Source organism: Pongo abelii, chromosome 4 (assembly GCF_028885655.2).
Source record: "Pongo abelii isolate AG06213 chromosome 4, NHGRI_mPonAbe1-v2.0_pri, whole genome shotgun sequence".
In the NCBI taxonomy this organism is placed as follows: domain Eukaryota; kingdom Metazoa; phylum Chordata; class Mammalia; order Primates; family Hominidae; genus Pongo; species Pongo abelii.
In genome coordinates, this window is record NC_071989.2 from 148,613,029 (window position 1) to 148,636,613 (window position 23,585).

Sequence of the window (23,585 nt, forward strand, 5' to 3'; positions counted from 1 at the left end):
CCCTCTTCACCCTCCAGTGTATGTGGTAGAAGACCAAAGAAGAGATGAGCTGGGACCATCCACCTGCCTCACAGCCTGCTGGACTGCTCTCTGTTGCTGCTGTCTCTGGGACATGCTCACCTGACCAGCCCAGCCCAGCCGTCCTGTCCTGCCAGCTCTGCTGCCACCTCTGACAGGTGTGCCTGCCCCCATCTCTTCTGATTGCTGTAACAAATGACTAGCTTTGCACAGACACCTTTACCTTCAGCACTATGGGATTCTGGATTAGTGGGGGTTGCTACTGTTTAATTCAGTGACTTGATCTTTTTAATGTCCAAAATCCATTTCTTATTGATCTTTAAAGATGTGCTAAATGACTTTTTTGGCCAAAGGCTTAGTTGTGAAAAATATTTATAATTTTTAAATTATACATTCAAGGTAGTGGCCAAATGTAACACACCATGGAATGATTTCTCTGCTAACAGCCTGTATGTTTCAATAAATTTGTCCAAAGCTCAACTGTCTAAATGGTTCCAGGTCTAAGCTAAGCTACCTGGAGTCTGTGCTTGTCTCCTGGACTCTGTTACCATGTCTAACTACTCATCTGCTCACTGAGGCTTATAAAATGTGGGTATCTCAGCTAGTGGCCACCATCCAATATATGACCAGCAGCCAATCTACCTTTTTATTCTGGTGGTGATGCAAACAGTGAGGGTGCTACAAGGAAGGCCAGTTCTGAGGCCAGGTGTCCTCCAGCTGGGTCATGGGCTCCTGGCCAAGCTACTCTCCCCCCCCAGTCCCACTCAGAGATAGGCTCAGGGAGGAGCCATTTGCCACCACATCTTGTACCTGCCTTTACCCAGAGCCTAGGAAAGGGCCTTTTGGTAACCAGGGGCTGCCCCTGGAGTGGCTTCCAGGCCTGCTCCCTGGAAACCCAGGAACCTATAATTACATGGGGCCAGACAAGAGGGTTTCTTTTTTTTTGAGATGGAGTTTCACTCTTGTTGCCCAGGCTGGAGTACAATGGCGTGATCTTGGCTCACCACAACCTCCCACTCCTGGGTTCAAGCAATTCTCCTGCCTCAGCCTCCCGAGTAGCTGGGATTACAGACATGTACCACCAGGCCCAGCTAATTTTGTATTTTTAGTAGAGACAGGGCTTCTCCATGTTGGTCAGGCTGGTCGCGAACTCCCAACCTCAGGTGATCTGCCCGCCTCGGCCTCCCAAAATGCTAGGATTACAGGCGTGAGCCACTGCTCCTGGCCGAAGTTTTCCCTTCTGGCTGTCCCCTCTCACCCCTCACCCCAGCTAGTCAGCCGTACCACTCATCTCATATTTGGCCACAGAGTGGCGCCAGGCTGCCATAGCAGCAAGTCCGATTTTCCTCCATCAGCTGGCCCGCCCAGCCCAGCCAGCCTGAGAAGCTGCGGCTGACTGACAGCTAGCTCCCTGCCGACTCTGCCTTCCCTCCGAAGCAGTGGCTGTGCAAATAAATGTTTACCAGTGCTCTCTTTAAAAAAAAAAACAGCCACGTTTTGTAGCATGTCCTACGTCTGATTTCTGTGGTGTACGTGTTCCCACCATGCCATGGCTGATTTCAGGTTACCAATGTGATGTCACTGACTGGAGCTGGGAAGGGCAGCACAGGACCTGCCATCATGTGGGATTTCCACCACCCAGACACAACAGAGGCAACCTCAGAGATCACAGCCAGTGCACAGATAGAGCACAGATCGTGGTCAAATGTAGTAATTAGGGATGCATTTTGAATATTTATTGTCCTTGTTTTTAACATAATTTGCAAATTTACATAATTATAATGGCTGTGTTTAACAACTGGCTTGCAACAAAATTCTTGAAAATTGAATAATTGGCCCACCTGGGCTGGGATGAGCCAGCTGGATCACACCGTTGCCCCCTCAGCCTCTAGGAGGCCTCAGGATTACGGCGTCCATCTTATGATATTGGCCAAAAGGAGACAGTCTTGGAGGTGCTGCTGACTGTTGAACTTCCTTTTGGAATGTATGGGAGAAGGCAGGGAAAGGAATCTTTAGGCAGACTGCCATCCAGGGACTGTTATTCTGTTCACTGAGATTCAGCTGTGAACGTCTGTTCTTTCTTCCTCTTCTGTCTACTACATGCAGGCCTGGAAGCTGAGGGTTAGTCAAAGGTACAGGAAGGGAAAAGAGAAGAGGGCAAGGCCCATCCCCCAAGAAAGGAAGGGCTCTGATGCAGAGGGAGCAGGAGCTGAGGTGGAGACAGCCACTGCCTCTCTCACCCTCTGTTCCATCCCTCTGCTCAAGAAAACCAGGCTTAGCAGAGTGGGACAGACGCTTTTTACTGGTCTGGCTGGCGTGCCTAGTGGAAAGCTCAGGCAGAGCTTCCTATCTTGCCCTGGCTCCCATCTTCCCTCTCCTGGGAGTTCATCACACACCCCGAGAGGGAAGAGTGTCCTGGGCAGAGGTGGCAGGCAAAGCCGGGTAAAAACTCCAGGGCTGGGAAGCAAATGAGGCTCAGGGTGATGCAGAAAATGTGATGTTGCCAGGCCATCCAAATAAAGCATCCATTGGGGCAGAGGAGAAGCTGTTTCCCTGCAGAGACTCCTCTGCCCCCACCAGGAATGGGAGGGGCAGGAGGAAGAGCTTCCTAGAGAGGCTCCCTACTGGGCCCTTCGTGCCATCAGCATCTCCCGGATGTTGTCCTCAGCTTCCTTAACGCTTCGCTCCAGGTAAGACTTTTTCTGCTGCAATATGAGAGACAGACAAAGGTTAGGACCAGAGTGAATGGGCCGGGCTGGAAGACACAGCTTTGACGTCCAATGGTTATGGCTTTTCCTTTGTGACGGGCGACTTCCAGGAGTATACTGAGAGCCACATACACACACCTGCCCACAGTGCTCCCCCGACCTCCGAACCATAGGTGATCACAGGCAGGCAGCAGGGAGGAGATGGCTTTGGTAGAAGCAAAAGTGCTCTGTGGAAGACAGGCAGTAGCACTCTTCCCCCAGAAGGAAGCAGACTCTAAAAAACAGCCGTCTCAGTACATGAAGTTATCCCAGACAGACAAAGGCCAGGAAATTCCAGGACAAAGCTCCTGTCCGTAACAGACTATCTCCTCTCAAGGTTTTCCATGGCCTGGGCCAGGCGCCTGTAGCCACTGCAGCTATAAAATGGACGGTGCACGCTCTGCCCTGTCCAGCAGGAATATGGGCTGCTGTGAGGGCCGTGGAGCTGTCTCGCATCGCACTGAGTGGGTGAGTCAGGAGGCAATCTGCTTTTCTAATGAGACTGCTGCCTGCCAGGAATCTGGGACACTGACACACTGAGGAAAGCAGACCTTTTGGAGGCTTACCTTCTACTCCATCTGGGTCCTAAATTAAAAATCTCTGCTTAGACAAAGAACTTTCACAACTTTCAGGAGCCAGGATTTCAAAGATTAGTCAAAGGAAATGATGTCTGTACATTATTTGCCCTGTGCTCACCCCAGAAGTATGGTGGTTTTACCAGTGGTCCTTGCCCTGAGGACATAGTTGTGGCTGTATTCGCAGTTAACAGACATGAAATGAAGCCTCCCTTTTTGAGGAATACTATTCATGTCCTGAGGGAATACTCAAAATTATCACCTCCCAGGGCACAATGTGACTGAGCCACACTGGAACCAGTAATGCAGTTACCAGGCAGCCCAGGCCCTTCTCTCACCTCAACCCCCTTCACCCAAGCACCTGTTGATTCTGTTCCACCCACTAAAGTGCCCACAGGACTCAGGGAAGCAGGGAGAGGTTAGGGCAGAGGACAAGTGAGCTCTCTGTCCAATTAATTAGTTGTTTGTTTGTATGTTTTATTTATTTTTGAGACAAGGTCTCAGCTCAGAGTGCAATGGTGCAATCACGGCTCACTGTAGCCTCTACCTCCCACCTCAGCACAAGTAGCTGGGACTCTAGGTGCACTGGGACTATGGGTATGCACCACCATGCCCAGCTAATTTTTTTTTTTTTTTTTTGTAGAAATGAGAAACTTCAATTTTTTATTTTTTGTATTGCCCAGGCTGATCTCAAACTCCTGGACCCAAGCGATCCTCCCTCCTCGGTCTCCCAAAGTGCTGGCATTACAGGCGTTGAGCCACCGCGCTTAGCTATTTATTAAATGATACATATAGAGGCTTTTTCCTACAGAAGCCAAATGTGGCATACACAAATCTTTATCAGTTCTTCCGTGAACCTCTGATTCCTGTCTGTCCTCTCCTTGCTTCAAATTTCCCTAAGGCTAGGAAGAACCCTCTTTACTCATCTCCCATCTGTCTAAGTTGCACAGAATTCCTTGTGACACAACAGGAGCTCCATAAAAACTCATGGCCAGACACAGTGGCTCATGCCTATAATCTCAGCACTTTGGGAGGCCAAGACGGGCAGATCACCTGAGGCCAGGAGTTTAAGACCAGCCTGGCCAACATGACAAAACCCTGTCTCTACAAAAAATTAGATGGGTGTGGTGGCAGGCACCTATAATCCCAGCTACTCAGGGGCTGAGGCAGGAGAATCACTTGAACCCGGGAGGCGGAAGCTGCAGTGAGCCAAGACCGTGCCATCGTACTCCAGCCTGGGCAACAAGAGCAAAACTCCAACTCATGGTGACCATGATAACCATTCAATCCAATGCCTACAAATGCATACTGTTGCTAAGGAATTTTAATTACATTGCTAAACCAGATACAGTCCTATCACTGTGATATCAGAGTGGGAACTTAAACTTCCTTTGACAAACAACTCTCTTTTTGAGACGGAATCTCGCACTGATGCCCAGGCTGGAGTGCAATGGCGCCATCTCGGCTCACTGCAACCTCCGCCTCCCAGGTTCACACAATTCTCCTGCCTCAGCCTCCCAAGTAGTTGGGATTACAGGCACACACCATCACGCCAGCTAATTTTTTGTATTTTTAGTAGAGGTGGGGCTTCACTATGTTAGCCAAGCTGGTCTCAAACTCCTGACCTCATGATCTGCCCGCCTCGGCCTCCCAAAGTGTTGGGATTACAGGGGTGAGCCACCATGCCAGGCCGATAAACAACTCTTAGACTTTAACTGTCGTGAGCTGAAAAAAGGCAAATACTAGTAAGCCCTGACACACACTAAAGAATGTATGTCCACTGGGTGTCACACAGAGGGGAGCAATAGCTCAGTGCCATACACCACCTGGGCACCCTGTGGACCCCATGTGAATGCAGGGGAAAGGCGAGTAGAATAAGCCCGCTTCTCCTCCTACAAAAGTCAGCCAGGGCCCAGGGACTCTGGTCTGTTGCATTCAATCTCTGCCAACTTGCTGCCACAGCTGGCAAAACCATAAACTTGGAACATCAGCAAGAGCTCTTCTCCCCTCCCACCCAGACTCCCCAGCCAAACTCAGGCTGTACCTCTCAGCTTCAAAAATTCCTTCTTCTGTAAAATCTGTCTTCTAACACTTTGATGAATTTTACCACTCCATATCCTAAAGTCTTCAGGTTTCCAAACAATGATGCAAATTAACATATCTATCTATATTTTTGTTTTGTTTCTAGAAATGGGGTCTTGTCATATTGCCCAGGCTGGCCTCAAACTCCTGTGCTCAAGCAATCCTCTTGCCTTAGAGGCATGTGCCACGGTACTGCCTTCATCTTTAAATTTTTAATTAGTTTAAATAAATGTAATAGACATTTCTTAAAAAAAAAAATTCCAACAGGACAGGACATCCCTAACATAGTGGACCTTTCTAACTGTATTTCAATAATTCCCGTCTCAGTCCCCAAGCATATTTAAGCCCGGAAGACTCTCATCATAATCAAACCCAGCACAAGGCACCTGTTGTGGGTTGAACTGAATTTGACAAAAAGATATGCTGAAGTTCTAATCTCTGGTAATTTGGAAGGAGGATCTTTGCAGGTGTAACTAAGTTAAGATGAGATCATATTGCATTAGGGTGGGCCCTGAATCCAATCATTAGTGTCCAAACAAGGCGCTGTGAAGACCAATTCGTGGTGGCTTCAAATACAAGTAGAAAACCAACACAATACCTGATATGAGGGATGCCCCCAGACATCAATTCTACCACAATTATTTGGGGATAAGTATGATCCTAGCTTATAAAGTTTTAAGGGCAGTTACCCAGGCCTCTGCAATTCAGTGTGGTCAGAGGTGTGGCAGGATTGGTCCTGTGAGTGCAGAAGAACCTTGGGAGGCCTCTGTCTCCACGGGTGTCTTAGTCTGTTTGTGTTGCTCTAAAGGAATGCCTGAGGCTGGGTAATTTATGAAGAAAAGAGGTTTGTGTGGCCCACAGGTCTGCGGGCTATACAAGCATGGTGCAGCATCTGCTTCTGGAGAGGGTTTCTGGCTGCTTGCACTTGTGGTGGAAGGCGAAGGGGAGCCGCCTGTACAGAAATCATGTGGCCAGAGAGGAAACGAGAGAGAGGAGGTGCCAGGCTCTTTTCAACAGCCAGTCAGTGAAGAAAAGAAGTGTGAGAACTCACTCCCATGAGACTGGCACCAAGCCATACACAAGAAACCCGCCCCCACAATCCTAACATCTCCCACCAGGCCCCACCTTCAACACTGGGGGTCAAATTTTTTTGTGGGCTTGGGGGGGTCTGGGGGTACCAAATTTCAACATGAGACCTGCCAGGGGGCAAAGAAACCCTATGCACACCACAGCAGGGGCATCCTTCATTTCCAGTGCGGTACTGTGCTCTTGGGTAAGGGCACTAACCCCATTTAAAGGGCTCTGCCCTCATGACCTACTCATCTCCCAAATGGCCACATCTCCTAACACCATCACCTCAGGAGTTAGGATTTCAACAAAGACTTTAGGGAGAAACAACTATTCACACCACAGTACTTTTCAACTTCCAAGAAGCCATGCATGCATGGTCTTGGTTTCAGCTAAATCTCCGACCTCACCTCCAACAACTCTTCCCCGTCACTCCTTCAGCTCCAGTCACACGGGCCTCCCATGCTACTCCTCCAATCCACCAGGTATATTCCTGCCTGGCCTTTGCCCTTTGCTGTGCTCTCCGTGTAGAAGTTCTCTTCCCCAGATATTCACATTACTCATCCCCTCACTTCCTTCAGGCCTTTCTCAAATGTTACCTTATCTGCGAGGCCTTTTTGAGTACATGCTGCCCAATACTCCCTATTCTCCTCACCTTGACTCTTCTCCAGAGCTCCTTCCACCACAGGAAGCAGAAACTGTCTGGCTTCCCTTATGAGAAGGAAAGGTCCACAAGGGCAGGACTTTGTTCTGTCACCTGATACAGTCCTACTGTCTAGAAGAATGGCTGGCACATAATAGGAATTTGATGTTTGTTGAATAAAGTGCTTTAGTGTGGGAAATGACGCCTTACTGATGTACACACACTTTTTAGTTTTCTCTCCCAACTTGAATAATCAAGAAACGCCCAACAGAAGAAGCAAAGGCAGAAACTGACCATTTTCCTTCAAGGTGGTTTTCAGCTTTCGGCATTGCCCTCTCACCCCTGCCCCTGGATATACACAGATTTAAAACTCCAACCTATCACTACAAATAATGTCAAGTATTTGAGGTAATGAATATGTTAACTAGCTTGATTTAATTATTCTACATTATATTATTTTTATTTGTTTTTGAAACAGGGTCTTGCTCTGTTGCCCAAGGTAGAGTGCAATGGCACGATCTAGGCTCACTGCAAACTCCACCTCCCGGGTTTAAGCAATTCTCCCATCTCAGCCTCCCAAGTAGCTTAGGATTACAGGTGAGTACCACCACGCCCAGCTAATTTTTCTATCTTTAGTAGAGACAGGGTTTCACCATGTTGGCCAGGTTGGTCTCAAACTCCTGGCCTCAAATGATCCGCCTGCCTCAGCCTCCCAAAGTGCTGGGATTACAGGTGTGAACTACTGCACCCAGCCCACATTATATTTATAAATCATAATACTTTTACCCCATAAATTTATACAATTATGAATTATTGATTTATAATAAAATAAATAAATAATAAAACTCAAACGTTACAGATCCCAGTGGGGGCTTTGGATCTGGCCTTGCTTCCACAAACAGAACAGACTCTAACAGGCCTTTATGCTTTATCAGGTCAACTTGCAAAACTAAAAAACAAACCACCCCAATTTCCCATGTCCTGGACTCCGAAATCCTTGAGGAACTGCTCTATCTGATGTCAGCCTCAGGGCTGCTGGAGCGACATTTCAAATCCACACTTACTACCAGCAATCCTGGGAGGGCATCTGCTGATCTCACTGCACCATCTTTCTGTCTTGCCGAGCGACTTCCCTCAGAATGCTTTCACCAGGAAAGTCTCTAGTGGCATCAAACCACAAAGCTCTGGGTGCAGCGACATTCTTGTGGGCCCTTGCCGTGATGACAAACTCTGAGATTTCCTGTGGGGCTCAGCATGGCCAGGGAAATGACATTGTTGGAGTTATTGCTCATCAGCCTGAGGTTCTTTTTTCCAGGAGTCAGACTCGGGCTGGTGTTTCATTCTCATCCTCTTACCAAGGAAAGAGGCTCCAGTCCCTAGAACTTTTCTGACATGACACAATCTCTCAAATAGACTCCTGAGGTAATACATCTTGTGATGCTATCACTACAGACTTTTTTCTTTTCTTAGGAACTTTGTCTCCAGCTCTCCTTCTCTAAATTAGTTTCGTTTTTTTTCTTTTTTTCTTTCCTGTTTGTCCTGCCTTGGGGTATTGAAAAGAGTTTTCTCCTCTGTTCCTCTATTTTCCCATTTGTAAGATGAGGATTTGGGCAATACCAGTGCATCCCTCCACCCCCACCCCACTCCCATTTCTACTTTAGCCACACGACACTTTCTTCAAATGAACTCTTGCCTTAAAGACTAAACAAACAAAACAGGTTAAATGGAGCTCAGAGGAGAGGGGAGACATACTATGGATGTGTATGGATATGTACTTTTATCTGAATAAAAATAGCCCTGCTGGCTCATCTCCTGCCCTCCAATCCAGGCTTCGGAGGCAACAGACAAGGCAGACTTAGGTTCTCTTCTGTTCCTGATATTCTGTGAGAGCTGAGTCCTCAGAGACCCTCTGCTGGGAGTCACGGTTTCTGATCCTGAGTGTGACCTGCCTTGGTCACATACTTCTCTCTTGTGTAAAATCCACAGCTTCCAGCTCCTGGAGACCACCACCAACTTCAAGCTCTACTATTAATCAAAGAAACTGAAGGCAATGGCCATCTTTTCGCTGTCTCTACCGTGACTTCCACATGAAAAACCCGAAGCCTCACTAATTCTCATGTTCCTCACTGGCAGATCTGTGAAATGGTCAGATGGTGCCAACTGCCCACAATGGGGATGTTTGGCAAGAGGCCAAGAACTCACTGAGGGCTGAAGAAGCATGTCTTGATGGGGGACAAGGTTGGAAAAAGGCAGGGGAAACAAGACAAAAACAGAAAAAAAGGCAACAAGAGGACACAACCAGAGAAGTCAGGATGGAAAATGGGACAGCATAGCCACCGCTGCAGCAGGCAGGGGTGGGGCAGAGCCCTGAGGGCACATGTGCCCTGAGCTGCCAGCCTGGATGGGTGAGGAGTGCCAACAGAGGCAGGCAAAACCCCACACCTGAGAGACAGGTCTAAGCGGTCCACGGTTATGCCCACTTGTAAACTCCTCTAGGTGCATCCACTTCACCAGAGGACACAGCTAGGCGATATGGTAACCACTGAGTTACACCGCTGGGAGACAAATCAAAGAAAGATAAAGCAATCTTAGGCATGGAGCAGGAGAATAAAAAGAAATCTCGGAAGGAGTTACTGTCCCTGCATCTTCTAGATACTACTTTAGAAATATCCTTCAGAAAAGAAAGAAAAAGAAAGAAAAGAAAAGACCCTTCAGAGGTCTTTCTGCTGAAGGACAGGGACAAAAAACTTGCTTCAGCTAAGCGCTGACCTGTTTTCCTCCCAGGTGTGCTTTTACCTGCCGACAGACTGACACTGCTACCATATGGGGTCAGACTCCCAAACCCCACCTATGATCACATGCTGGCTAGCACCCCCAATTCAGTCTGCCAAGACAAACTCGAACCCCTACACCACTCAAGCACTTTACAGCAGATATACACGAGGGGAAAAAATTCTTCAAACAGTGTTTAGCCGCTCGGTCCCCCTGAGGTTTAGGTGAGTTCTACCTACTGCTGCCCTCCCTAACACATCAGCTTCATGTGAGCCCCAGAGAAAGCCCAGCCTACCAGATAGCCTGGGAAAGACCAGATAGAAAGCTCAGAGTGAAGCACAGAGCCAGGAGTGGCAACTGTCCCAATGCAATATGGTGCTGATCAAGCCTCAGCCAAAGAATCACTACCATCTGCAGGCACCAGGTGTAAAAGGGATGATGACAAGCCAGCAAATCGGGTCAAGCGATGGGCAGCTGAAGTAGGTGGGGACTTTTGGTTCAGAGAAGATTAAGGGAAGAAGGAATCTATCACTACCTTAACTATAGAAAGCAATGGCTCTCCAAGTGCAGTCCTCTCCCAGCAGCGTCGGGATCACCTGCGAACTTATTAAAGGGCATATTCTTATGCCCCGACCCAGACCCACTGAACCAGAAACCCTGGGGATGGAGTCCGGCAATCTGTGTTTTCACAAGCCCTCCCGGGTGGCTGTGACCCACACTGAAGTTTGAGACTCAAACTTTTTGTTCTAAATCAGGAGTCAGCAAACTTTTTCTATAAAGGGCCAGATAATAAATATTTCAGGCTTTCACTGTGGGGTTATCTCTGTTACAACTACTCAGCTCTGCCATTGTAGCACAAAAGCAGTCAGACAATGTGTAAACAAATGGGTGTGGTGCAGATGAATGGGCACAGCTATGTTTCGAAAGCACAGAAACAGGCAGTGGGCTGGACGGGGCAGGCGGTGGTTTGCCAGTGTCTGTTCCTTAAAAAGATGGAGCTTTAAAGGGTAGGACTGAGTCCAGCAGTTAGAGATTTTTAACTTTCACTGAAAGCTGCCTAATAAAAGCCTACATTTCCATCTGTCCACGCTTCCATCCATTCATTCAGCTCACTGCCAAACCATTTCCCCTCATTTATCCTTCACAAACCCTGGTCCTTGAAGTTCATGGCATCATGCTTAACTACCGGACTCCCCTCTCCTTGTTGCTTCAGTCTTCCAGTATCCTGGGCACTATCCGTCATCATCGGTGGCTCCCTGTCTCCCTCTCCACCACTGCTGTACCATTCAAGGTGACTTCAACAAGAATGTAGATGACCCACCCAATACCACAGTCTCCTCTCTCCTCACAATTTTACGGTTACCCCACCTCAGCCACCCGGTCCATGGTCATGCCCTAGGTCTTGTCAACACTAGAAGCTGCACACCTCTGAAGTGTCCATTTCACCACCACTACCTCATATTCTTCCAGGTCACTTCTGATACTCTCACCCCAGCATTTCTTCAACCTCGTCACGCAACAAGTTGTTCATTATCCATTATGCTTCCGTGGGCTTTTCCCTTCCTACCCAGCTTTGCTTATATAGTCCATCATTTATATTTATTCTCCTTATATATACCCTTTTACCTATGTCCCTCTCTCCCTCTGTTGCACTTAACTGGGAAAATGCCAACCCAGATTAAACTCAACCATCTACCCACTCCATGCCTCACCTGAGTGGCTGAAGGTTGCTGGAGGAAAATGCTATACTGTGCTGAATGGTCTCACTTTAAATTCAGAGCCATGAATCCCAAATGGGCACTATGGAAATTCTATTAAACTTCCTTTATATGTTTATTGTCTGCTCTCCAAAACAACTATTTCATGCTTTGTCTTGTCTCCTCAAATCGCCTATTCTCCCTCCTCTCCTCAGCTGAGAAAATAAATCTGATGAGAACTCTATCTTCCCACTACCAAATCTGCTAATCGACCTACGCCTGTATGTATAGTCTCTTCTTTCTCTACTGTTAAAATTGATAGCATCCCTGTACTGTGTTTTTAAAGGAATCAAAATACAACCCTGCACTTTGGAAGGCTGAGGTGGGAGGATCACTTGAGGGAAGGAGTTTGAGACCAGCTGGCCCTTGGACTGTAATTTACGGAACCCTGGCCGAGAATATCACCCACCTATTAATGAGACCCTATCTCTATAGCGAGACCCCATCTCTACAAAAATAAAAAAATCAGCTGGGCGTGGTGGTGCATGTCTATAGCCCCAGCTACTCAGAAGGCTAAGGCAGGAGGATCACTTGAGTCCAGGAGGTTGAGACTGCATGCAGTGAGCCGTGATCACACCACTGCACTCAAGCCTGGGTGACAGAGCAAGGCCCTGTCTCAAAACAAAACAAAAACACACACACACGACCCTTCCACTTAGACAATGATTTCATCCCCACATACCTTCTCAGAAACTTCACTCTTACCGTTAATCTTCCTTTCTTCTTAATCTTCTATTTCTTACTCTGCAAGATCCTTCTTGGTGAGGCAAATCATTAAAAAACCCTTTCTTTACCTCTCAGTCCCCTGTAAGTACTGCCTTTTTTCTACAAAACTTCTTGAATCAGTTTTCTGAGGCAGCTGCCTCCCCTGTCTTCCCTCCTATCTGCTCCTCAGACCTCTCCAATCACACTTCTACCTCCTCTAATGAATTGGCTATGATTCAAGTCCAACGATCTCTATGGGTGCTTCTCTGTCATCTTACTCAACCTCTCAATAGTGTTCAACATAGTTCTTGGAACACTTTCTCCTTCTAGCTTTCATGACACCACACTTCTATTCTCCTCCGACATAACTGGCTACTCTTTCTAAGTTCTCCTTTGCTGACTACCCCTCCTCTGCTCAGCTTCCGAATGCTGCATTTCCCAAGAAGCTGTCCTGGAACTCCTCCTCTTCTCCCCATCTGCACTCCCTCTTAGAAACTCTCATCTCGGCCAGGTGTGGTGGCTCACGCCTGTAATCCCAGCACTTTGGGAAGCTGAGGCATGAGAATCACTTGAACCCAGGAGGCAGACGTTGCAGTGAGCTGAGATCAAGCCACTGTACTCCAGCATGGGTGACAGAGCCAAGACTCCATCTCAAACAACAACAACAACAACAACAAAACCAATACTCTCATCTCATAGCTTTAAACATTATATGACTCCTAATTTGTATCTCCAACCCTATATCCCCTTAATTCCAGATTTAACATATCCAATTATTTATAAAACATATCCTCTTGGATGTCAAACCCAGACTTCAACATATTTAAAACAAACACAACTGATTTATAGTCACCCCCACCCCTACCCCTCCCTGACTTCCCCATCTCAGTGAATGGCACTCACCCAACTGCTCAAGGTAAAAAACAAAAAATGACAAAAAAAAAAAAAAAAAAGCTATGTTTTTCAAGAATGACCCTACATGGCACATCCCTGATTTTTTTCTTTTCCTCAATCCCCACGCCTTCCATCCAATCCATCAGCAAATCTTATTAGGTTACTTCCAAATATATTCCCAAACTCTACTCTTCTTTCTATCTAGCACCACTGCCCCCGTCCTAGTCCAAGCCTCCATCATCTCTTGCCTGGAGGTGTGTCATGGACACTCACACTGAATCAAGTTAGCCTCTGCTCAAAAAGCCTCTAATGGGCCAGGCGTGGTGGCTCACACCTGTAATCCCTGCACTTTGGGAGGTCGAGGCAGGTGGATCACCTGAGGTCAGGAGTTTGAGACCAGCCTGGACAACATGATGAAAACCCATTTCTACTAAAAATAAAAAAAAAATTAGCTGGGCATGGTGGTAGGCACCTGTAATCCCAGCTACTCAGGAGGCTGAGGAAAGAGAATCGCTTGAGCCCAGGAGGTGGAGGTTGCAGTGAGCCGAGATCACACCACTGCACTCCAGCCTGGGCAACAAGAGAAAAACTCCATCTCAAAAAAAAAAAAAAAAAAAGCCCCTAATGGTTTCACCTCACACTTAGAAAACAAGCCAGACTCTTTAATCGAGGTGATCAGGCTCCACATGGCCTCACTCCTGCCAACCCCTCCACTTCATTACTACTCTGTCCCCCTTTCACTTGCTTAAACAGCTCCAGCAGACTTATTTCTGTCTTAAGACAGGAATCTCTCTCTGTGTAATATTTCTCTGTGACCTCCACCTGGAATGTTCTTCCTTGAGATACTTTTATGTGGCTGTCTGCTTCTTTTCATTCACATCATAGCTGAAATTTCATTTTTTCAGAAAGCCCTTCCCCAATTGTTCAACTAAACGAGGTCTCCAGTAACTCTCTAAAACATCACCCTTACTACATGATGGTTTCTTGTTTCTTTATTGTCTGTATCTCAGTGTAAGCTCCAAAGAGTAGGGATCATGTCTGATTTGATTAATGCTATAACCCTAGCACCAAGAACTGGCACATAATTCATCTAACCAACAGGTATTGGGCACTCAGCACTCCAAAGAGCACCAACAGTAGAGCAGCGAACAAAGCACACACTTATCCCTGGAGATTATACTGTTGCAGGCCACACAGACATTTAGCTACCATTGTAATAAGGGATCTGAGGGAAACCATGGTCTTCGATGGAGGAAACATCCAATGGAATCAAGGAACTCACAGAGGGACTTGAGAACTCAGCTCTGAAGGATGAGCAGGAATTAACAAGAGGAGAGGTGAGAGTGGGGAGAGAGTAATTCCAAATAAATGGAGCCCGGCAAGGTGGGAGAACTGAATGTCAACCAGGGAGACTGAAGCACAGAAACAGAAAGGATGAGAATACAGAGATGAGGCTGGTGAGGCTGAGTCGGATCATGTGGGGTCTTAAGCCATATTAAAGTTTTGGAATTTATCTTGAAGGCAATGGAATGCCACTGGGTTTTAAGCAGGAGAGCAAAAGTCAAATTTCCATTAAAAACAATCTCACTCAGCTGAAGCACAGAGAATGAATGAGAACAGAGCTTCCCAAAAACGTCCTATGAGTCATGAATGGGTAACAGATGTGCCCAAGATATTGATCCCTCAGTCCCTGGAGTGGCTGGGTGGTCCAGGGCAGCCATAACCCCCCTGGGCAGTTGCCTTCAGCTTTCAGCACCTTTGTCCGGTTACCCCAGTGAATTGTGCAAATACAATTTTCTGAGAGCTGTACTGTAAAAAAAAAAAAAAAAAAAAAAAGCCTGGGAAGCACTGGATTAGAGAATACACGCGTGAATGTTGGAAACCTATTAGGAGGCCACTGCAATCGTCTTGGAAAGAGATGACAGTATCTTAGTGGTGACAATGGAGATGAAGAAGGGCAGGTAGATTTCTGAAATATTCAGGAGGAAAATCAACAAGAGGACTTCACCACTCCCTTCATCATAACCTTCATTAGACGTCAGAAGCTGGGGAGGAGGATGTCAGGAATGACTCCCAGGATGCCCAGTTAGGGCTTGCACAGTGGCTCGAGGGTGCTGCCTTTCACTGAGAGAAGAAATGCAGGAGGAGGACCTGGTTTGGAAGGGAAGATTCTGAGCTTTGTTTTGGACATAGTGGGTTTAAGGTACCTGTGAGACATCCAAATGAGATGTGAAAAACTAGATTGGCTCTGGAGTTCATGGAAGAAATCTGGGCTAGGGATATAATTTTGCATAGAGGTGGTACTTGAAGTCGTGAGAATGGATGAAATTCCTAGGTAAAGCACATACAATAAGAGGACTTAGCCTTGAAGAAATTCAACATTTTAAGTCTGGAATGCAGAGGAGGAACCAGTAAATAATACTAAAAAGGAGGGAAATGTGTGTCATAGAAACCAAAAGGCGAGTAGTTCAGGAAAAAGAATGAGGTCACTAAAAATCATTGGATATGTTCAAATAGGAAGAGTGACAACACATCAGAAATGGTTGGGGGCTAGAAAGGGGAGCGCTACATCAAGTGGCCTGTAGGATATCTTGCAACTTTAAAAAGTTGAGACCTGACCCTAACTCCATGAAGGAAAACTAGCAGACATTTTAAACTGTTACAGATGAGCCTCAAGAACATGTAATGCAGTGTCAGGACAAATAACGTTAACTCCTGTCTTCAATGAGACATTGGGTTTTGTGTAGGTCCAACACAAGGGTTGTAGAAGCATCAATATAATTACACCCAAGGAAACGATTACAGTTTCCCAATATACATTACTTTTCTTCTGTTTTGCCAACATCAAAAAGTCAAGTGCTCTTCAATAAGACGGACTAGAGGAACTGTTAAAACTCTACAAGTCTTCCAAATGAGCAAAAACAACAACAAAAAACAGTAAGTCCCAATATTTCAGTTTGTCTTTAGTTTGTCCCAGTCTTACAGAAGCAAGAGGATCAAATCAACAGTGTTTACAGTGGAGTTTGGCCTGTAGGCATGGTAAAGGAGTAGGTGAATAAGGGTGTGTCTGCTAAGAGAGGAAGTAAGGGTGACACCTTGCATTCTTGGAAGTGGAGGTGTAATTGACGCAACTGTGGGGTAAGATTAACATGCAGGTATGTGTGGCTAGAGCCTAAAGTCAATCCTGATCCTGCTCTCTGCTCCAAGCAATTCCTATTTTCTTTCAGCTCCAGAATTCCTATTTTCTTTCAAGTCAACAACAACAAAGACAACCCAATTTTAAAATAAGCAAAGGATTTGTACAGGTATTTCCTCAAATAAGACATATTATTGGTCAAAAAGCACATGAAAAGCTGTTCAACATTACTATCATTACAAAAATGCAAATTTAAAAAATCACAATGATAGACTATACCAACTAGCATGGCTGTAATCAAAAACCGGCCAGATGCAGTGTTGCACACCTGTAATCCCAGCACTTTGGAAGGCCAACATGGGAGGATCATTTGAGCTCAGGAGTTTGAAACCAGCCTGGGCAACATAGTGAGACCTCCGTCTCTACTAAAAATATAAAAACAGAAAATAAAATAAAATAAAAAACAGAAAATAACAAGTGTTGGCAAAGATGTGGAGAAACTGGAACCCTCATATATTGCTGGTGGTTTAAAATGGGGCAGCTGCTACAGAAAAGTTTGGCAGGTACTCCAGTTAAAACATAAAATTACCATATGAGCCAGCTGTTCCACTCTGACATACAAACAAAAACTTGTAAATGTTCATAGCAGCATTATTTACAACAGCCAAAAAGTGGAAATAACCTAAATGTCCATCAATTGATAAATGGATAAACAAAATGTGGTACATCCATACAATGGAATATTATTCAGACATAAAAACGAGAGAAGTACTGATACATGCTATAACATGAATGAACCTTGAGACATTAAGCTAAGTGAAAGAAGCCAGACACAGAAAGCCACATACTAGATGATCCATTTATAAACACCCAAAACAGGCAAATCTGCAGAGACAGATAGAAAACAGATTCATGGTTGCCAGGTACTGAGGGAATGGGCAGTCTCACTGCTTAATAGGTAAGTTTCTTTTGGGGGCAATAAAAATGTTCTAGAATTAGACAGTGGTGATGATTATGTAACATTGTGAATTTTATGTTATGTGAATTTTACCTCACTTTAAAAAATATATATATCTCCTATTCTCAAAATGCTGCACCACAAGGGGAGAAGACAGGACACTGGCCAGGCACAGTGGCTCATGCCTGTAATTCCAGCACTTTGGGAGGCCGAGGCAGGTAGATCACTTGAGGTCAGGAGCTGGAGACCATCCTGGCCAACATGGTGAAACCCTGTCTCTACTAAAAATACAAAAATTAGCTGGGCCTGATGGTGCACAACTGTAATCCCAGCTACTCAGGAGGCTAAGGCAGGTGAATCGCTTGAACTCAGGAAGCAGAGGTTGCAATGAGCCAAGATCACACCACTGCACTCCAGCCTGGATGACACAGTAAGACTCCATCTCGAAAAAAAAAAAAAAAAAAGAAAGGATATTTTAAAAAAAGACAGGACATTAAATCTCTGTGTCTGAAAACAGGCATGGAAAGTAATGATTTTCACCAGCAAATCAGTCTGTACTCCACCCAAAAATTTACACATACAAACTGGCTGGGGAACTGCCATATTAATTGTTAAAAATTAACTTTAATGCTGTAAGCAAAAGCACTAAGCATTTAATGAGTTAATAAGGTACTGTGGTAGAGCCAATGGACAAACAAGAGTAAACTTCTATGTGATCACATCACTACTTTCCAATCGAGTAACGTATTTATACAACTAAAAAAACAGAGATACGGCAACCGGAAACCCATAAAAGGACCTGGAGACAGTGAAAACAAGCAAGAGCTCAAAGCCACAGCAGGCACAGCTGCATGACTCATAGGCACCTCCTCGGCTGATTTGTATGGGTCAGCAGAGGGCAGAATTGGAGGACTACAAATATACTCCAATATCAAAGGGCTATTTATAAAGCTTTCCAAAAACCTTGGCTGTCTTTTCACTAAGAAAGAGAAAAGGAAATTCATAGTTACACCTGTCAATATCACCCAAGAAAATGCTGTCCTCCAACTCAGTTAAATTTCTAGGTAAGACAAGCAACCCAGGATCTTTGCTCATAGCTGTGGGTGTTCTGAGGGGTATTGAGAGGTCAGGTCCACATCACCCAGTGACACTTCTCCATCCAGGGTGATGCAGGGCTCAGACCATGATGAAATCACTCTACAGAACAAACGTCACAGCCGCCCAGCTGCCACTTGTCCCCAACTCCACACCCACTAAGTTACCATAGAACTGGGGTAAACAGAGAGAATTTAATATGCTAATAGCTCTGATCTAATAGCTGACATAACACCAATTACATTTTTAATGACACTGGAGTAATAAAAGAGCCCTTGGCATACTTCTCTTTGCAAACATGACTCAAAGGGTGGTTTTCCTTTTGCCCTTTCTTCAATTTCCAGATGCCAGGCCACTTAGAAGCCATTTATCTCTTTACTCAGAGCTGGTATTCGGGGGTTATCATTTTATAAGAAAAGGACCACAAATTTTAGAATGCCTACCTACTCAGAGTATCCAACTATAGCATAAGGAATCTCCATTTCTTTCAGAGTAAAAGTGAATGGTAAAGGGTTTGGAGTCTAGAACCTGGAATCCCAGGTTACCACTCTGATGTCCCTCTCTTTCCCTGACTGATTCTGGTTCTGGCTCCATGAAGAACATGTGACCTCCATTTCTAAATCACGGGCAGAAGCCACCAAGTTCATGAGATGGCTTTACACAGAATCCATGGCTATTAGAAAATAAGAGCAGCAGATCGAACTGACCTGCTGGAACTCGACAGTTGAGTCCACTGACCAGCCCTACCAATGGCAATGTTTGTGCTTCATATGGAATGAAAAAAACAAGTTGTTGAAAGATATAAACAACATGGTGTTACCTATTGAATACAGGATGTATATCAAACACAGAATGAAAAGATACAGACCAAATCCTTGATAGCTGTTGCTTCTGGTGAATGGGAATGAGACTGGGGAAGGTGTGGGAGGGAACACAGACGACCTCAATTTCATTAGCATCATTTGTGTAAAAAAAAAAACCAAAAAGGCAAATATTACAAAATGCTACCATCTGTTAATTCTGAATGATAAATGCACAGGTGTTTGTTAAGTTAGCTTTCATACATTATTTTCCAAATTAAAAAAAAAACACCTTTTATCTTATAAGTACTTGGTGGCAATACGCTCAATCAGTAAACAGCTGATGAGCTTCCACCAGAGGCAAATAATAAAATCCCGCATTAAGTATTTACTGTGTCAGGCACAGTACTAAGTGATCTGTATTATGTTACAAGGCAGGTACTTTTCATAAGGGATAAATGTTTATCCTCACCTCCAGCTTTAATTAGTTATAGTCCTGGCCTCCTCCATCTAGTCCAGGGAAGACTGGTGGCTTTTCTGATGGGCTTGTTAGGAAGAAGAAACAAAGGGGCTCGGCCCCTTCTGCTCTGCCAGAAGCTGCTTGCTTGCAGAAGGCTCTTGTAAGTTTAACAGACAGACTCTGCCTGCCTCTGCAGAGAAAGATCTGTGGTTGTCCCACACTTATAGAGATTTGCAGGGTAAGTTCATCTATCTGTATGCCTAAATCTGGATCAATATTAAAAACCCATGACTGCTGCATACCTAAGCCACATCCTTCAACCTAATCTTTATTAATATTAAAGGTAAAATATATAAAAAGATGGAATTTTTATATCCATCTGTCTTTCAATTGGTTCCACTCTTGGGCTGGAAATGAAAGTTACTTATTGTCTCCCTCCATCCTAAAAAGCATGCCATTTTACGGACGAGTGTATTTAGGCTTAAAAACACTGTATCAGTCCATTTTTGCATTACTGTAAAGGAATACCTGACACTGGGTAATTTATAAAGAAAAGAAGTTTAATTGGCTCACGGTTCCACAGGCTGTACAGGCATAGCACCAACATCTGCTCAGTTTCTGGTGAGGGCCTCAGGAGGCTTACAATCATGGTAGAAGGAGCCGGGCGCGGTGGTTCACGCCTGTAATCCCAGCACTTTGGGAGGCCGAGGTGGGCAGATCATGAGGTCAGGAGATCGAGACCATCCTGACTAACACAGTGAAACCCCATCTCTACTAAAAATACAAAAAATTAGCTGGGTGTGGTGGCGGGCGCCTGTAGTCCCAGCTACTCAGGAGGCTGAGGCAGGAGAGTGGCGTGAACCCGGGAGGCGGAGCTTGCAGTGAGCCGAAATTGCACCACTGCAGTCCAGCCTGGGGGTCAGAGTGAGACTCCGTCTCAAAAAAAAAAAAAAAAAAAAAAAAAATCACAGTAGAAGGCGATGGGGAGCCAGCACGTCACACGGTGAAAGCAAGGCAAAAGAGAGTGAGTGGGAGGTTCCAGACATTTAAACAACCAGATTTTGAGTGAACTGAACTGAGAACTCACTCATCACCAAGGGGATTGTGCTATGCCATTCATGAGGGATCTGCCCTCATGATCCAATCACCTCCCACCAGACCCCACCTCCAACACTGGAGATCATATTTCAACATGAGATTTGGAGGAGACAAACATCCAAACCACACCAAACACTAAGTATGTCATTTATCCAAGATGATATTAAGTGGCAGTCAGGGTTCAAATTCATTTTCATCTAATTCCAGAGTTCATATTCTTAATTACTGTGCCAAGGCATTATGCTATACATATCAGAGCAAAGACAAGCAGTATCTTTTACTTGCTAAGAATCTTAAAGATGAACTTAAAAAATATTCTAAGGGTTGAAGCTTTTCTTAGTATATATTTGAATCTCACAGAGGGGACTAGGCATGGTGGGTCATGCCTGTAATCCCAACACTTTGGGAGGCTGAAGTGGGAGGACTGCTCAAGGCCAAGTTTGGGACCAGCCTGGGCAACATAGGGAGACCCCGTCTTTACAAAAAAAAAAAAAAAAAAAAAAAAAAGAATTACTTATCTGAGCATGGTAGCCTGTGCCTATAGTCTCAGCTACTGAGGAGACTGAAGTAGGAGGAACACCTGAGCCCAGGAGTTCCAGGCTGCACTGAGCTATGATCACGCCACTGCACTCCAGCCTGGGTGACAAAGCAAAAGCTCATCTCCAAAAAATAAAATAAAATTTAAAATTCATTTTAAAGAGGGTAACAATGTGTGTGTACATAATATGTGAGTATATATAGGGAACAGTAAAGGTATTAACATAAAATCCTCTTAGGGACTATTTAACCTTCAAAACTAGTTCAAAACTCGCAGGCATCTTTGCTTCTGCCCATGTTAGTACCCACCTCCCTCAAATTTTACTCAGGATTCCACAGATCCATGGCAGACTTTTTATCTGCTATACTTTAAAAGGACTGTGTTCAGGCATCCCCTCCCTGCAGTGTTGTCCACAGAGCACTTGCGACTCAGGTCTAACAGAACTGACCACTTCTGCTGCCAGCCTCTGCTTGGACAGCCCATGAAAAAGCAGTCCCCTTACCACCAAGGGAGTTGAGAGCAACCCTTCAGCCTGGCCCTGTATCAGCAGAGGGTTGCCCATGTGGGTATTCACTCGGTTATTTGGACTCAAAATGGATGCCGTCCACACCTCTGTGGTCCTGCTGCAGTGACCCAGGGCTCAGTCCACGAACCCTGTCCCTTCTCCAGCTATACTTTTCCCTTAGTTGACCCAAGCTAGTTCTATGACTTGAAATGCCATCTATAAACTGGCAATTTGTAGACAATTCTCCATTTTATTTCACTAGTCCAGAGTTCCAGATTCATATATCCAACTGTCTATTCAACATCTCTACTTGGGTGTCTAATAGTAATCTCAAAGGTAAAGGCCCAAACCAAACTTTCAGTTTGCTTTTAAAATTAGTTTTGGGGGAAAAAAAAATTTAGTTTTGAAACTTGAAAACTGACTAGGAAACACTGATCTATGAATAAGCAGTAGCACATTTGTTCCTATAAACCTGTGGAATGTCTGCAGCAGGACGATCCCTCTGTGGAGCCCAGGACATACGGAATGCTGAGTGGAAACCACACTGAATGAATAGCATTGGGACTTAGAACAGCTACTTGCACAGAACAAGCAGTACTTAGAAAAAGTGAGTAGAAGCAATGCTAATTTCATTCACTTTAATTCCTTTCCCTTAGATCTTTCCAGCCTCACTTCCCACTCACTCATTTCCCAATGGAGGGTAGGGTTACTCCACTGCAACCACCACTCCACTTCCAGACTTTTGTCCACACTATTCCTTGATTTGAAATGCCCTCTCCTCTGCCCTAGCCCCACCTAGCAAACTTCTAGCTGACCTTCAAAGCCCAGGTGAAATGCCTGCTCCTCTCCCATGAACCCATTCCAGATCTCTCGTGGAGAATGAGTGACATATGGGGAAGGAAGAGGAAGAAGATGGGGAGGATTTGGGCCTTAATCACAGGCCCAAAACTTCAGTTTTTCCAACTCTCTTCTTTTACTCCTATACCCAGTCACCTTGGTTCTACCTTAAAATACATCCAGAGTCTGATCACCTCCACTGTCACCATCCTGGTCCAACCTACCATCATCTCTCACCTGGATAATGCAGCAGCCTATCATTAAACTAGGGAGTAACACTGGTTTGTGACTTGAGAAATATCTAAACGCAGGCATTTCAAAGCCTGCAATGTCTAACTGCTCAGATCCCAAAGCTATGGGTAAATATGTCGATCTTCACTAATGTATGCTTTCCCAAGACATTTGCATGGCACCTCCCCACAACAAACCCCCAGGATCTCTAATAAAAATAATCCTTTTTTACCTTTGGTATTAAAGTAATCAGGTTTAGACACCCACCCCCTTCCCCAAAATAAGAACTGCAAAGGAAAGGGTTTTGGATGAGATTTCAGACTATGAAAATCAATAAACTTCAGAATACAAAAATCAATAAGCCCTCAGGTGAGTCAACACAGAATGCAGAACACACACACACCTAAAAATTTGCTCCTAGTTTTCACACATTCCACCACTAGAAAACTGTACACAGCAGGGGATAGGAAAGGCATTTAAATCATTCCTTCAGTGATCATCAACAGCTTTACAAGCAAGTACTAGACTGCTGTCTCTATAGAGAGCTGCTTCTATTATTATGAAGAAGTTAAGGCACAGAGAGGTCAAGAGTTAAAGCAGAGCTTTATGCTGCAGTGTGCATTACAGTTACATGCAGGTGTACTGGAATCACACATGCTGTGGTGT

General features: G+C 45.2%; 2 protein-coding genes across 6 annotated transcripts in view; one reads left to right on the forward strand and one right to left on the reverse strand.

The window, feature by feature from the left end:
* The window catches only part of CYSTM1 (cysteine rich transmembrane module containing 1), a 68,697-nt gene extending 68,199 nt beyond the window's left edge, over window positions 1-498 (forward strand). For all 4 annotated transcript variants that reach the window (XM_024246947.2, XM_054556638.2, XM_054556639.2 and 1 more), the window contains exon 3: window positions 18-498. In XM_024246947.2, the coding sequence (XP_024102715.1) occupies window positions 18-124 (107 nt within the window). In that variant the 3' untranslated portion in view covers window positions 125-498. The remainder of the gene's footprint in view (window positions 1-17) is intronic.
* Window positions 1-23,585, reverse strand: part of PFDN1 (prefoldin subunit 1) — a 73,565-nt gene that overhangs the window by 12,957 nt on the left and 37,023 nt on the right. Inside the window, 1 exon segment of one of the 2 annotated variants that reach the window (NM_001133913.1) lies at window positions 1,733-2,723. The exons of the other annotated variant lie outside the window; for it this stretch is intronic. Within the exon segment in view, the coding sequence (NP_001127385.1) occupies window positions 2,640-2,723 (84 nt within the window). The 3' untranslated portion in view covers window positions 1,733-2,639. 2 annotated transcript variants of the gene reach the window in all.